At 40.1% G+C, this 13685-nt stretch overlaps 1 protein-coding gene across 1 annotated transcript; it reads left to right on the forward strand.

The window, feature by feature from the left end:
* The first annotated feature begins 1164 nt into the window (after positions 1-1164).
* Positions 1165-8039, forward strand: ctsd (cathepsin D). Its single transcript, XM_085408506.1, has 9 exons — positions 1165-1339; positions 3655-3811; positions 4994-5117; positions 5261-5379; positions 5453-5652; positions 6034-6156; positions 6874-7018; positions 7133-7231; positions 7499-8039. Exons 1-9 carry the CDS (start codon positions 1278-1280, stop codon positions 7658-7660), a joined length of 1191 nt encoding a protein of 396 aa, XP_085264632.1. The 5' UTR covers positions 1165-1277; the 3' UTR covers positions 7661-8039.
* The last annotated feature ends 5646 nt before the right edge of the window (positions 8040-13685 follow it).

The following is a 13685-nucleotide window of genomic DNA, read 5'->3' on the forward strand; positions in this document are numbered from 1 at the left end:
CGGCTAATCCTTTCAGTACTTACTAGTGATGTGTCGGTCGCGAACGAAACGGCTCTTAGAGCTGACTCTTTGAAGTGAATGACGCGAGCCGGCTCCTTATCAAGAGCCATGGGGTTTTTTTTCTCTTTCTCTCACCCTCTCTCTCACTTTTTTCCCCGCTTCACTCCGCACGCGAGCCTTCTGCTTTGCGCTGAGCAGAGGGGGGAGGGGCGGTAGTTACACTCGCAGTAGCATAGGAACAGAGCGGGAGGGAGAGAGAGAGCCAGGGTCAACAATGTCACATTAGAAAGGTATAGTAATCATCTACAACTATTTTCAGTTGCAGATGATAAAGGATTCAGAAAGTTTATTCATGCAGGCCCATATGACAGAGAATGTGCATCTTCTTTTTGTTTTCATATTTTTTCATATTTATATTTAATTGTGTTGTGGTTTGCAGTGTTTTGTGTTGTTTCACTTTAAATTTGTTTAAAAGGAAAAAGCTGAAAATTTTAATACTTAAAAGTTGAACTGTGAATAGTTGGTTTTTGTATTATATGATTTATTTATTACATTTTATGTGGAGTGAATAAATAAAAGTATATTTACGGTGGCCCCTACAGACAAAGCACATACAAACTCCGAAACACGTACAAACTCCAAAACACGTAGTAACACAACAGAAGTGCAGGATGCTAGGGGCAGTTTTGAGCTTTTGTTACCTAGTGGCTACACAAGCCAGGACGTACCAACGACCGGATTTGGTGTGTGGTAATAACAGGTAAATGAACATTTACATTTTTTTAATTATTTGAATATACATGAGTGCTTGTGTATAAATACACAAACAACACACATATGCTTCCAACTGTGTAATTTAAGGGATCTAGGCAGCTGTTTTGGAAGTTCAGTTAACGCTAGAAATGTGTTTTTGAGTTTGTACGTGTTTTGTCTCTAGGGACCACTGTATATATTTAGATATAAACATATATAAATAAAACCACGGTTTTTTTTTTTACATTAGTAATTCCTTTTGTGCATAATTTTATATTATTGTTAATAATTAATTAATTAAAGCAACAAAACAACCTGAAGAGTCGGTTTGGAGCCGAAAGAGCCGGTTCTCTAAAAATTAAAACTTTCTACTTCCGCTGACAAGCCGGAAAAAAACCGGATGTGACTTCATTTTTGGGCAGGTGACTACCGTCAGCTGATTAAAGTCGGCTGTTTGTGGTCAACAAGGCGAAGTGCTCAGTCATTGTTGTGGAGTGTGTTTCTGTGATTTTCCAGCCGTTACAATGAGGTCCTTATTCCTGTTTGTCATCGCAGCGTTAGCCTTGACTAACGACGCCTTGGTGCGGTAAGGGAAATATTCCGTTTGTTAGCCTCCTGTTATTTCGGCTGGACTCACTGCTAGCTCGTCTGTAATGCAACTTACCATGAATAACACTGCAATACGCGACAGTCAGGCTGTGCTTCATAGGAGCTGTTTTTGGTAGCAGGCAGCCAGCTTTATTCTTACATTTATTCAGCTTGTTTTAGCTAACAAGCCCGCATCGTCTCCCGTGTGCTCATGGTATTCTCTTTGTCTGTTGGTCTTGTGACTTGTGCCCCCCGTCGTCCAAACACACAGCTGTTTATCAGCGGAAAGCAAAGACGCTTCCAGAAAATCCAGACGTAATTAATCATTTATTATGGCTCACTTTCGTCGGGTAAAGTAAACTAGGTTGGCCGGTAGAACAACATGGCGTGTAGAAGGCTCTCAAATTGAAAACAGCTGTAATTAATACACCTGAGCTTTATCTGCACTAACATGTCAAAACGCCTACTGTGCGGACTGTGCCTGTTACAGGTGTTTTTCTTCCTGCCTGGGAGCCGTTAAAAGCGCCACAGTGAAGCTAAATGTCTTTGTGTTTACTTTGGGTCTAATAATAATAAGTGTATAAGTGCTGAACAGACATGCGCAGACAGACACGAAAACTATATTTATAACACAAACAGATCTATAGATGAATATATAGGGAGGGAGGTGCCGGTATGAAGGAATGCTGAAAGAAATATATTTACAATCCTATTCAGTAACAACTACTGCCATAAAATCATGATCCCAGACGTGAGTTGAAGAACAAAGTAAGCCCACTAGTTCAGTATTAAAACAGGTTTTGGTATTTATGAAAATCGAATTTCTCGGTCCCTCCTTTATACTTACTACCACATCTATTACTGCTACTAATATTAGTACCATTGTCGTTAATAGGAATAAATGTAGGAATAATAATAATAAGACATTATTACTGAGTGTGAATTTAGACCTAAATTAGGGCTAACATGGAAGAATTATATGTGATAGGTGAAGTCACATGTATTTAATACGTAGTATAAAGGAATATTTGGAATATTTAGATTGAGAAGAATGACTTTTATCCATTTTAAATTATACATTAAATTAAGCAGGGCTCAGATTCTGAGTAGAGTTAATCGACAGCCTGTTTTCTGACTTTCTCAGATTTTCTGTTGTTGGTAATTAATTGTCAGATGAACATTAAAAACTCAGTATGGGATTTTGTTGTACGTCTTGGTTTTAAGCGTAGCAGTAAGATGGTGATTAGTGTTTCCTGAAGCCTTTGGGTCACATGTTTGTTTCCTGCATAGCTACAGTAAAATAGAGGGACTTTCAGTAGAAGGGTTTACGCCTAGTTTACATTTACAGAAGCAATGAACCCTACTAGCATTTTCATTTCAAGAGGGCAGAAGAAATATTTTTTAAAGTTGATCATGTCATGCTTGCCTTATGGGTGGTGCACATTTTTGCAGCCCTGTTGCAGAACATTTTGTAGATAAGATGTGGCCCACTTGCTACTTCCTTATCTGCGAGGCGTTAGTATTAAAATGTGTTAATATTTCACAAAGGAAACTCAGTGGACTGAAGATTTTCTCTTTTTTTCCCCGTGGTTTAAACTTGATAGAAGACGTACTTTTAAAATTGTCACTGGGCAGGTTGTTTGTGGTTGTGCAGTGTGAGCAGAGAAGGTTGAGCTTCACTGTTAAAAGTGAACACAACATCGACCTGAGGGTGGGGTCGATGTTGTGTTCGACCCCACACAACATCGACTGTACATCAGTACAGTCGTGTTGTACTGATGTAACTCTCTCTGGTAATTAACGCTAAGTAATGGATTAATAGTTGAACTAATATCGCTCACCAAAACTGAAGCACAGAGTTTCCATGAAAATGTAGAAAATACTCCAAGAGCACAAATACAGGCAACAGGTGCAGTTCAGGGGCTTGAATTTGCAGAGGTGAGGCCACAGCACACAGTTACTGGCTACAGCTTATAGTGCTGGCACTGGGGAAAGTGGCTTCACCCCTAATGTTAGTAATTAACAGAATCATAATGAGTGATTTATTCTTTTGATTTAAAAAAAGGAACTTATGTAAATCTTTTGTGAAGGCAGAAACTGGAGTTTTTCAGGAGGCCCAGGAGGTAGCTGCCTTCACGGCTAAGCTCACAGGGAGGCTAAAGCTTTGGTGTGCTTCTAAACGTGTCGCCACACTTTCTGAACCAACTGAACACGAAATGTTACATTTCTGCAGATCACAGATCTAGGCATTCAGACTTGTGTTATGTCACTGCAAATGAACAGAGCAGTCTAATTTTGTTTTCCTCTTTTCAGAATTCCCTTAAAGAAATTCCGTTCCATCAGACGTGAATTGACCGACTCGGGGAAAGGAATCAAGGAGCTTGTGGCTGACAAACACTCCCTTAAGTACAACTTTGGCTTCCCCTCGAGTAACGGACCCACTCCAGAAACCCTTAAGAACTACCTTGATGTAAGCGTCACTCTCCAAACTGGCAACCTTAAAGTCTTCACTTTCCTTAATGCACTTTTCACAAGTTTAAAACCCTCGCAGGGAGAGCCACAACAAAGGTCTTCTTGTGCTGTGGCTGCCTCAGCCTTCCTCTGTAAATCCTCCAGCAGTTTGGAAAAATAGGCTCGTCTGTCAGGCAGAGTCATTCCCAGCAAACACATTATATTTTTTAACAAGGCTGATTCACAGTGAGAGACTGAGAGACACAAGAGGAACAGGGACTATCTGACAGCTGACTCATTGATCTGGAAGCTGCAGGATCCTAATGAGCCTACAGAAGACTGGTTAGCACTGTTTTACTCAACACATCGTGGAATCAGTTCTTTTGTCTTCAAATACTCAGTCAGCTTTTATAGGTTATAAAGAGACACAAAAACCAGACTTACAATTTTGAGTAGACCAAAAACATCAAGGTTTAAACAAAAACTAAAGCTAATAATAACCGTTATAACAGGACGAATCTATAACATGACAGTTGCTCTGTATTAGTTTCAGCCTAATCTACCCAGAAAACAGGGAGGTTTAAATGGTTTTTCTTTTATATAATCAAACCAAAAGTGAAATTATTAATTGTCTTCTTGTTATCTATCATAAGAAAACTGCTGCTTGCTGTCTGCTCATGAGTTTTAGTATTCCTGCTGCTTTTCCATCATAGTTTGACATTTGTGTCCCTGCAAGGCTGAAACGTGAGAGTCTTCACAGACAAACCTAAACTGTGAACAGCCAAAATCAATCACTGGAGCAATCAAAGGAACGTGACTTCTACATTTTGCTCAGAAAAAGGAAGCGTTGTGTGACCACAGTGACTGGGCAGAAATGTCGACACTATTTTGCAATGAAGGTTTCGATCTGAGAGATTTTGTGTCACATGAAATGGAAGTTTGCTTCATGTCCTGAATTTATGGGGTAGTCATTTCTTTTGTGTAGCAGCTGATTTACTGCTATGACTCACTTCTTATTTGACCTGCGTCCTAATAACATGTGCTGATACTGACAGACGTAAAAACAGGCTGGCTCACTTTTACATGTACGATGAGACTTTGTTGTAGACCTGGTCCTCTTTAGGTTACTATAACAGAAGATCAGCTGCATAGTTCTTCTTTCAGCTCAGCTAACTGATCGATTTCTTCCTTTTCCATCCAGGCCCAGTATTATGGCGAGATTACCCTGGGAACGCCTCCTCAGAAGTTTACCGTGGTGTTTGACACGGGTTCCTCCAACCTATGGGTGCCCTCTGTTCACTGCTCTTTCTTCGACATAGCATGCTGTAAGTTATCAGCTCCAAAACACAAGGCGTTCATGGCGTTGCCGTGCAGAATCAGATTACCTGTGATCACACAAGAAGATTTGTTTGAACAAACAAAGCACAGATTACAGAGACGGATTAAAATGTGTGTTTTTGTTTCTCAGGGCTTCACCACAAATATAATTCTGCAAAATCCAGCACATATGTGAAGAATGGAACTTCCTTTGCCATTCAGTATGGATCTGGCAGTTTGTCGGGCTACCTCAGTCAGGATACATGCACTGTAAGTTTCAGCGGTCCCACATTAGTGTATAGTCGGAGTCAGTTCCTTCTAATTATTCGTCCTGCTCTTTCAGATTGGAGACATATCAATAGAAAAACAGATCTTTGGAGAGGCCATCAAGCAACCCGGCGTCGCTTTCATCGCAGCAAAGTTCGACGGGATCCTCGGCATGGCCTACCCGCGCATCTCCGTGGATGGGGTGGTTCCGGTGTTTGACAACATCATGAACCAGAAGAAGGTGGAGAAGAACGTCTTTTCCTTCTACCTGAACAGGTGAGAGCAGCCATTTCTAAGCTCAAGCTCAGAGTGTTGGGCTGCAGAGTGACCTGCTCAGAGTTCATGTTTTCTAACCTTATGTTGACGTGTTGCTGGTTAGTGTGAACGGGACACAGCTGTAAAAGACCAAGATGGACAAACAAGTGTTTTTAGTGAAGCAGTGAGCCTTGTGGGTAATGTCAGTGCCAGGTTTTTGGTACTTTTGCTATTTGTTTTATATTTGCTGTGTTTAACTGAGTGTTTTGTATGCTGCTGAAGGTCTGAATGGATAATCTCTTACATAACAAGAAAATCACACGACTGTTTCTCCCTTTAAGATTAAGTGTTTTCAGACAAACACTTGGGCAGGTGCTAATATCAAAGCTTGCTGTTCATCAGGAACCCTGACACAGAACCTGGTGGTGAGCTGCTCCTGGGAGGGACCGACCCCAAATACTACGACGGTGACTTCCACTATGCCAACATCAGCCGGCAGGCCTACTGGCAGGTCCACATGGATGGGTAAAGGCTCAGATATCGTACTCATACGTGCTTAATTTCTGAAGCGATGCATAAAACATTCACCTGAAAAATTTTTATCGAGTGTTTAACAAACTTATCAGACCACCTGTCGTTAAAAACAAGAAAACCGTGTTTAAAAACTACTGAAATTCATGTTTTCATATGTGGCACATTGGACTGCTTCCAGATGTCAGAAATGAATCAAGCGTAACATTCAAGTACTAAAACATAATTCTATTTTAGCATCAGTTAGCACATGTGGGGGGATTAACCATTACAACACTGTTTAATTTAGGCACTGCTAAGCAAGCATTTCTGGTCTCATGTCTGAAGATTCACTGCTTTGCTTTGTTTTGCATCATCATCATCAGAAGTTTAATCTTTGATTTTTAGTTCTTGTTTGGACAGAACGAGATATCTGGTGGCCCAGCTTGATCACCAAAAACCCACCGAAATTGAAATTAACTTTCATGTAAGCTATGACAGAGTTTAGCCCCCTGCATCCCGTATTGAATTAATGGTTATTAAAACAGTTGCATCAGTACCTGAAGTCTGAAATATGTTGGACAGCAAATGAACACAAATTGGTCAAACAGGTCAGTCTGAAGGAGTTTCAGTCAGTACGTGTTTGAATCACTTCTTCCAAAGTGATTAAAATTTAGGACATTTAGTTGAGTGTCTTCGTGTAGCGTGAATGTTTTTGTATGTGTTTGACAGGATGACAGTTGGCAGCCAGCTTAGTCTGTGCAAGAGCGGCTGTGAGGCCATCGTAGACACTGGGACCTCTCTAATCACTGGCCCCGCTGCCGAGGTCAAGGCCCTGCAGAAGGCCATCGGAGCCATCCCGCTCATCCAGGGAGAGGTGAGAGCAGTCCTCACCTTTAATCTGCTGAATAACACTGTGATATAAAATCCTTCAAACATCACTCACACAAATACAATACAAAACAAAGTGTTGTTGAAATTTGTGTTTTAGTACTTGGTGAACTGCAGTAAGATCCCATCGCTGCCTGTCATCACCTTCAACGTAGGCGGACAGAGCTACACTCTGACTGGAGAGCAGTATGTCCTCCAGGTGAGACTGTTTCCAGCAGAGGGCGGCAGAGCGTCCCCATCTGATGTGACAAAACAACACTGTGACTGTGTTTCGCGTCATTAAAGTCCAAACAAATGCAGTTTTGTTGGATTTAGCACAACCGGCAGAGGGCTGGCTTCGTGTCTGAGGAGGGATCAGTTTGTTTTCCTCGTTCCTGCTCACGAGCGCTTCAGATTCTCTGAATTATGTAAAAGATGGTCGTTTCATGTTCACCTGTTCTTGACTTTATCTTTGTCTTCCTATTAGGAGAGTCAGGCTGGGAAGACTATTTGTCTAAGTGGCTTCATGGGATTGGACATCCCTCCACCTGCTGGGCCCCTATGGATTCTGGGAGACGTTTTCATTGGCCAGTACTACACAGTCTTCGATCGTGACAACAACAGGGTGGGCTTTGCTAAATCCAAATGAGCCCATCCTGCACTTTTGAGGAGCATGTCCAAGTGCAACGCTACAAATCTAAGCTGCACACGTTTTCTGTTGCTTTGCAATCAAACAGTATAGAGCAATAGATTTTATGGAATAGACTAAATGCACTGATCTGAACAATATGTAAGATTTCCAAGAGCAGGAGAAGCAGATAGGATACTTCGTGAGTTGTGTGATAAGTGTCTAAGAGCAGTCGATTATAAATTTCCTGCCCATTCAAGTGATCCTTTTTCTTTTTTAATCAGGGATTTGTTTTAAAAAGAACTTTTGAATTTGTATTTTTGGGAGGAAGATGGTATCTACTACTGATAGGTGTGTCTTTTAATCTGACTAGCTTCAATAAACAATTTTTAAAATATGATCCGTTTTGTGTTTTGAGTGAATTGATTTTGGGTGGTTCTTTTAAAGACACAGTCTCTGTAAGTTTTAGAAAAGTACACATTTCCACCTGTTGTCTAAAAGTCTGTTTTGAAAAGTGTTACGTCATCAGATCAGAGTTAGGGCGTTTGTGGATGCTAACTGTAAGCCATCGCCAGTGGTGCTTCACCATGAGTCATCATGACAATGGCTAAGTATGAAGCAAAGCCTCCAGTTTAATCCACTGAGGAATTTGGTGATATGCAGGGGGTGAGCTGTTGAAGCTCAAACTTTGAGCACTATTGTCTATTGTACATTTCAAAATTGTTTAAGAGCATTTTATTGAATCCTAGCTTGGAACACATCCAGACTAATCAAAGAGTCAAATTAAACTACATTTAGTACAGCTTTCTTTACCATTTGACACCGATCTTCACTGTCAAACGTTCACATCTTCTCAAACAACATGTCAGGAGTGTGAGGTGTTTTCCCATTAAAGGTTCATCAGTGTTTGTCCATAAGCCTTGTTTTATTAACTGAGTCCTACAGTATAGTATAGTAAATATTCCAGCGCGTGGATGAGGCTGACAGCTGTAGTTTGAGTTAACGGTTGGCAAATATGTTAAATATAAAAATCATCTAAATTATATTATGTTTGTAAAGACACACATTTCCACAGATTAATAAAACTGTTGCTTTGATATTAACTGAATAAGAAACTGCAAAATGTCAGTCAGTTGCCTGAAGGAGGGCAGGAATCAGAGGAACCTGTCAAATAAAAGCTGCCAGTACGTAGCTTAGGTTTACAGAGTCTATTACCCAGATAGATGACTCGGAGTTTAGCTTAACTCTCTTTCTGAAACAGAACATATATATTTTCCCTCAGCTCACAGTTGACAAACCCAGAATTACCACTCCTTCAACTCTCTGGACCCCAGATCTCCATTAAGGACCTCTTAAAACCACTTCCCTGTACAGGAAGATGGTTTTATAGTATGTGAATAAAAATGTGCGACAACCAACAAGACTCAAACTTTATTATTCCCTCAAGTGCTTTACATCAATCACTATAATGTACAAAATATCAGCTATACATAAACCATAGATTTCCCCATAAAAGTAGTTATTTTAACCAACATTCTCAATAAATACATATAAATACTAGTGCTTTCAGCATTAATCTCCTTAAAATAACGTTAACGCCACGTGGGGCTGCACGGCGTCAACGCGTTAGCACAGTTAGCTCGTTAAAGTGTTAGCGCCATGCAGCCCCACGCATGGGGTGAGATTTGCCGCGTTAATGCGGTTATAGCGTTAACGTCATTTTAATGAGATTAACACTGACAGCAGTAATAAATACACATATAAAATCTTTACAGCTGTTTAGTACTCAGTAGATAAAGTTTTACCATCAAATCATTTTCTCAACCTGGAATCACAACAAAACCGCTTTAGTTTCATAAAGTTCATAAACACTGTGTGTGGAAATGATGACAGCTCTACACAAAGAAGTTACTCACTGCTGCTAAAAGCAGAACCAGGCGACACTTTGGGGTGTCTGGTGTTTAGCATGGGTAATTTGTGTTGCAATGTGGGGTTGAGTTCCTGAAATTTCAATGTTGAAACCATACAAATACATGATAATCAAGTGAATACTGATAACTAACCCCCAACCCATTAATGCACCCCCCCCCCCCCCCCAAAAAAAAAAAACAAAAACAAAAACAAAAAAACAAAGAAAAACCTCACATTACCATTTTCTAATAAGGCACCACTTATCAGTGGGTTTATTTAGTGTCAATAAATCTTTTGCTAATGGCTTATAGAAAAATGAAGCACACAAAGGCAGACTGCAGTAGGCACATAGTGTGAAGGCACTTTACTGGATAGAAGATAATCTTTAAGGTCTCCGCTGTTTAAGTAGAATCACATTTTACTAACATCAGGCAGGAAGAAGTAGCAGGTACTGCTAGTTAGCAAAGCTAGGCTACATAGCCCTTAGCACCACTCCTATCTGCTCCTGTGGCATAGCTAATGTTTGGTGCGCTTGTTGCGAGGCGATATCAAGAGCCTACCTTCTGCTAACCGTCACAACATTTTTGACATGGACAAAAAAAGCACATAGGTGAAAGACAAACACATGCACAGGAAGTTTATTTCTCATTTTAAGCATAAAGATATAAAAAATGTAAACATTAGCCTAGCTTAATATTTATGTTTCTTAGCTTAAATAGCTGCTATGTTTCCTGCATTCTATTGTGAATAAAATACAGGCTCATTTACGTTTTAAATAGTGTCCAAACTTTCTTAGAACTTTGGTTGTATATGATGTTGTAATATTTATGACACACCATGCAGAAACCATGGTCTCTCTCACTTTTTTTCCGCTTCACTCCGCATGCGAGCCTTCTGCTTTGCGCTGAGCAGAGGAGGGAGGGGCGGTAGTTACACTTGCAGTAGCACAGGAACAGAGCGGGAGGGAGAGAGAGAGAAAGAGAGCCAGGGACAACAACGTCACATTAGAAAGGTATAGTAATCATCCACAACTATTTTCAGTTGCAGATGATAAAGGATTCAGAAAGTTTATTCATGCAGGTCCATATGACAGAGAATGTGCATGTTCTTTTTGTTTTCATAGTTTAATTTATATTTAATTGCGTTGTGGTTTGTAGTGTTTTGTGTTTTTTCACTTTAAAAATTTTAAAGGAAAAAGCTGAAAATTTAAATAGTTAAAAGTTGAACTGTGAATAGTTGTTTTTTGTATTATATGATTTATTTATTACATTTTATGTGGAGTGAATAAATAAAAGTATATTTACAGTGGCCCCTACAGACAAAGCACGTAAAAACTCCAAAACACGTAAAAACTCCAAAACACGTAAAAACTCAGAAGCACATAAAAACTCAAAACACGTACAAAAGACAACAGAAGTGCTCCAGAATGCTAGGGTGCAGTTTTGAGCTTTTGTTACCTAGTGGCTACACAAGCCAGGAAGTACCAACGACTGGATTTGGTGTGTGGTAATAACAGGTAAATAAACATTTTTTTTAAATTATTTGAATATATATGAGTGCTTGTGTATAAATACACAAACAATACACATATGCTTTCAGTTGTGTAATTTAAGTGATCTGGTAGCTCTGTTTTGGAAGTTCAGTTCATGCTAGAAATGTGTTTTGGAGTTTGTACGCGTTTTGTCTCTAGGGGCCACCGTAAATATTTATATATAAACATATATAAGTAAAACCACTTTGTTTTTACATTAGTAATTCCTTTTGTGCATAATTTTATATTATTGTTAATAATAAATTAATTAAAGCAACAAAACAACCTGAAGAGCCGGTTCAGAGCCGAAAGTGCCGGCTCTTTTTAGTGAGCCGAACCGAAAGAGCCGGTTCTCTAAAAAGAGCCGGAAATCCCATCACTAATGCAAATGATATTCATTTGTAGGCTACAAGAAGCTGTGAATCGACCACAATCCACACCCCGTTACAGCCCAAAGACAGAAAAGCTGCTAGCATCACCAGCGGGGGAGGTTTTTCTTGCTGTCTGACATAAATGATAGTGCAGATGGGATCTCCCTCCCACATCCAAGAGGTTTGCTGGGACAATGATGGAAGATGAGTTCTTTATTTGCAGTTTATGCATGAGAAACTACTTGATAAATTACATTTTACAGATGTAGCTTTGAGAGATATTTGCAGACAGTGAATGTTGGAATGTTCAGTTGTTCTTGATTGTGTCATTGCTTGACTGTTGTTGTCTCAGTCGGAGGTTTTGGCCAGTGTCTCCCATGCTGCGTCACGTTTATATTGCAAGGTAAGATGTCAAAGAGCCGCAGCCGAGAATTAACTGGACTTAGCCCAAAACTAGAATGAATGCATTTTAGTTTTGTAGCTCTAACACCATCAAAGCTTCTATAGCTGCAAAATGAATGGTCTGTTTTATGATAATGATTATACATTCAAACTTATAGTTGCTGATGGATTCAGTATGAATTCAGTCAATGAAGACAGAATGAATTACCAATGACATAAAAGGGTTTGTTGACTACCACTTATACCTCTGTATAAATGGTGCCTTTTAGAAAGTGGAGCCAGTCACTTTACGATAATGAAAATGGTTTATTAGTAATACTTTGTGATTTGCTTTTGTAGTTTGTACCATGATTTCTAATGCTAATGACAATATAACCTGAAGTGAATCTTATACCACCTGAAAGCCTGTTTATTTGTTGCCACATTTGTACAGAAAGTGCATTTGTGGGTTGAGCAGCAGAGTTCAGTATGTGGGTTGTGCCCATGAAAAACTTGCTAAATCTTCTCTTCCAATGCCAAACAAATTATTCTGCTGACTGATGTTTGATGTTGTGTATCGAATTGGATGACTGAAGTGTGAAGAGACAAGACATATTTGCAATTTAGGAAGCAGGGGCCTCAGTAACATGTGGAAGCACCATACACAACCACAACAGCCGGTCACTTCCTTCTCATGCGGGTCATTAGCTTGGTCACCCACTGCTGTGGGATGAGATCGCATTCTTCAAGTTACATTTGTTGCAAGTCAGCCAATGTCAAATTGTTTTTCAGCATGAAAAACAAGTTGATCTCACAAGTGTTCAGTGGGGTTGAAGTCAGGACTGCAGGCAGGCCATCCTCAACAAATCCACTCAAATTCTGGAGGCAGTCTCTCTGTGATCTCGGAGGATAGAGTTAGCTACTTGGCTGTAGAGATAAGGGAATGCCAGCTGTTTCAGGATCTCATCTCGATATCTCTGCATCCAATGATGACATTTTTCCAGTGAGGATAATACCGCCCCACAACATAACAACGCCTCCACCAAAAGCAGTCAGCATAGCATTCTCCATGCACACTTCGACCTAAGTGTTATAGGAAGAATCTGGACTCACTGCTGAATATAACTCTACATCTTCAGGTTCCAGTGCACAAGTTGCCAAAATCAACTCGAATAGGTCTGATGGTGAAGAGCAGATATTAAAGCCCTATGCAGCAGGAGATGCATTTCTGTATTTCTGTAGAAGACCACTTCCTACGTGCTGACAGGGCGAGGAAACAGTTTTCTTGCGGTGTCGTCTTCTTGGAACGCACACATAGCAGCTTTTCTTTGACATCCCCTGTTATATGGAACTTGGCCTTCAATTTGGAGATTGTACTTGGACTTACTCAAAATAATGCTGCAGCTTGGTTTTGCGGAACACCAGATTGAAGTTGCCCTATGGTATGGGTCCTATTCAGATCAGTCAAATGTGGCTTAAGTGACACTAACTGACCCTGGCAGCCGGGTCCATGGTGCTGCAGATCACCACCAACTGAGCACCTAGGGCAGCAGAAGCTCAAAACAAGAGTCAATAATAGAAAAGGCTGTTTGGCATTGGGAGAGAGGATTTGGCAAGTTTTTCTTGAGTGCACCCAGTAAACTCAAATCTGCTGCACAACTCACAGAAGCAGTTTCCTAACAAATATGGCACCATTTGTTAGGAAATAAACAGGCTTTCTAAAGGTATAAGATTTACTTTACAACAAATACATTTGAAAACAAAAATGTGTCTTTTTTGTGATAAGCTTAGTTAACAGTTTGAAAACTGAAGTTTTTGGCCTGTGGAGGTGGTGTTCCCTCACAAAAGTTCA

Source organism: Rhamphochromis longiceps, linkage group LG1 (assembly GCF_057381845.1).
Source record: "Rhamphochromis longiceps isolate RC_006_pf linkage group LG1, R_longiceps_female_GT1.1, whole genome shotgun sequence".
Classification (NCBI taxonomy): Eukaryota; Metazoa; Chordata; class Actinopteri; order Cichliformes; family Cichlidae; genus Rhamphochromis; species Rhamphochromis longiceps.

What these genes read in the sequence shown, in the direction of transcription:
- ctsd (XM_085408506.1), top strand. Translation starts at nt 1,278, where the DNA reads ATGAGGTCCTTATTCCTGTTTGTCATCGCAGCGTTAGCCTTGACTAAC. An exon ending in TCAGTCAGGATACATGCACT is followed by an intron (nt 5,380 to 5,452) that starts GTAAGTTTCAGC and finishes CTGCTCTTTCAG; the next exon opens with ATTGGAGACATATCAATAGA. An exon ending in TGGCAGGTCCACATGGATGG is followed by an intron (nt 6,157 to 6,873) that starts GTAAAGGCTCAG and finishes TGTGTTTGACAG; the next exon opens with GATGACAGTTGGCAGCCAGC.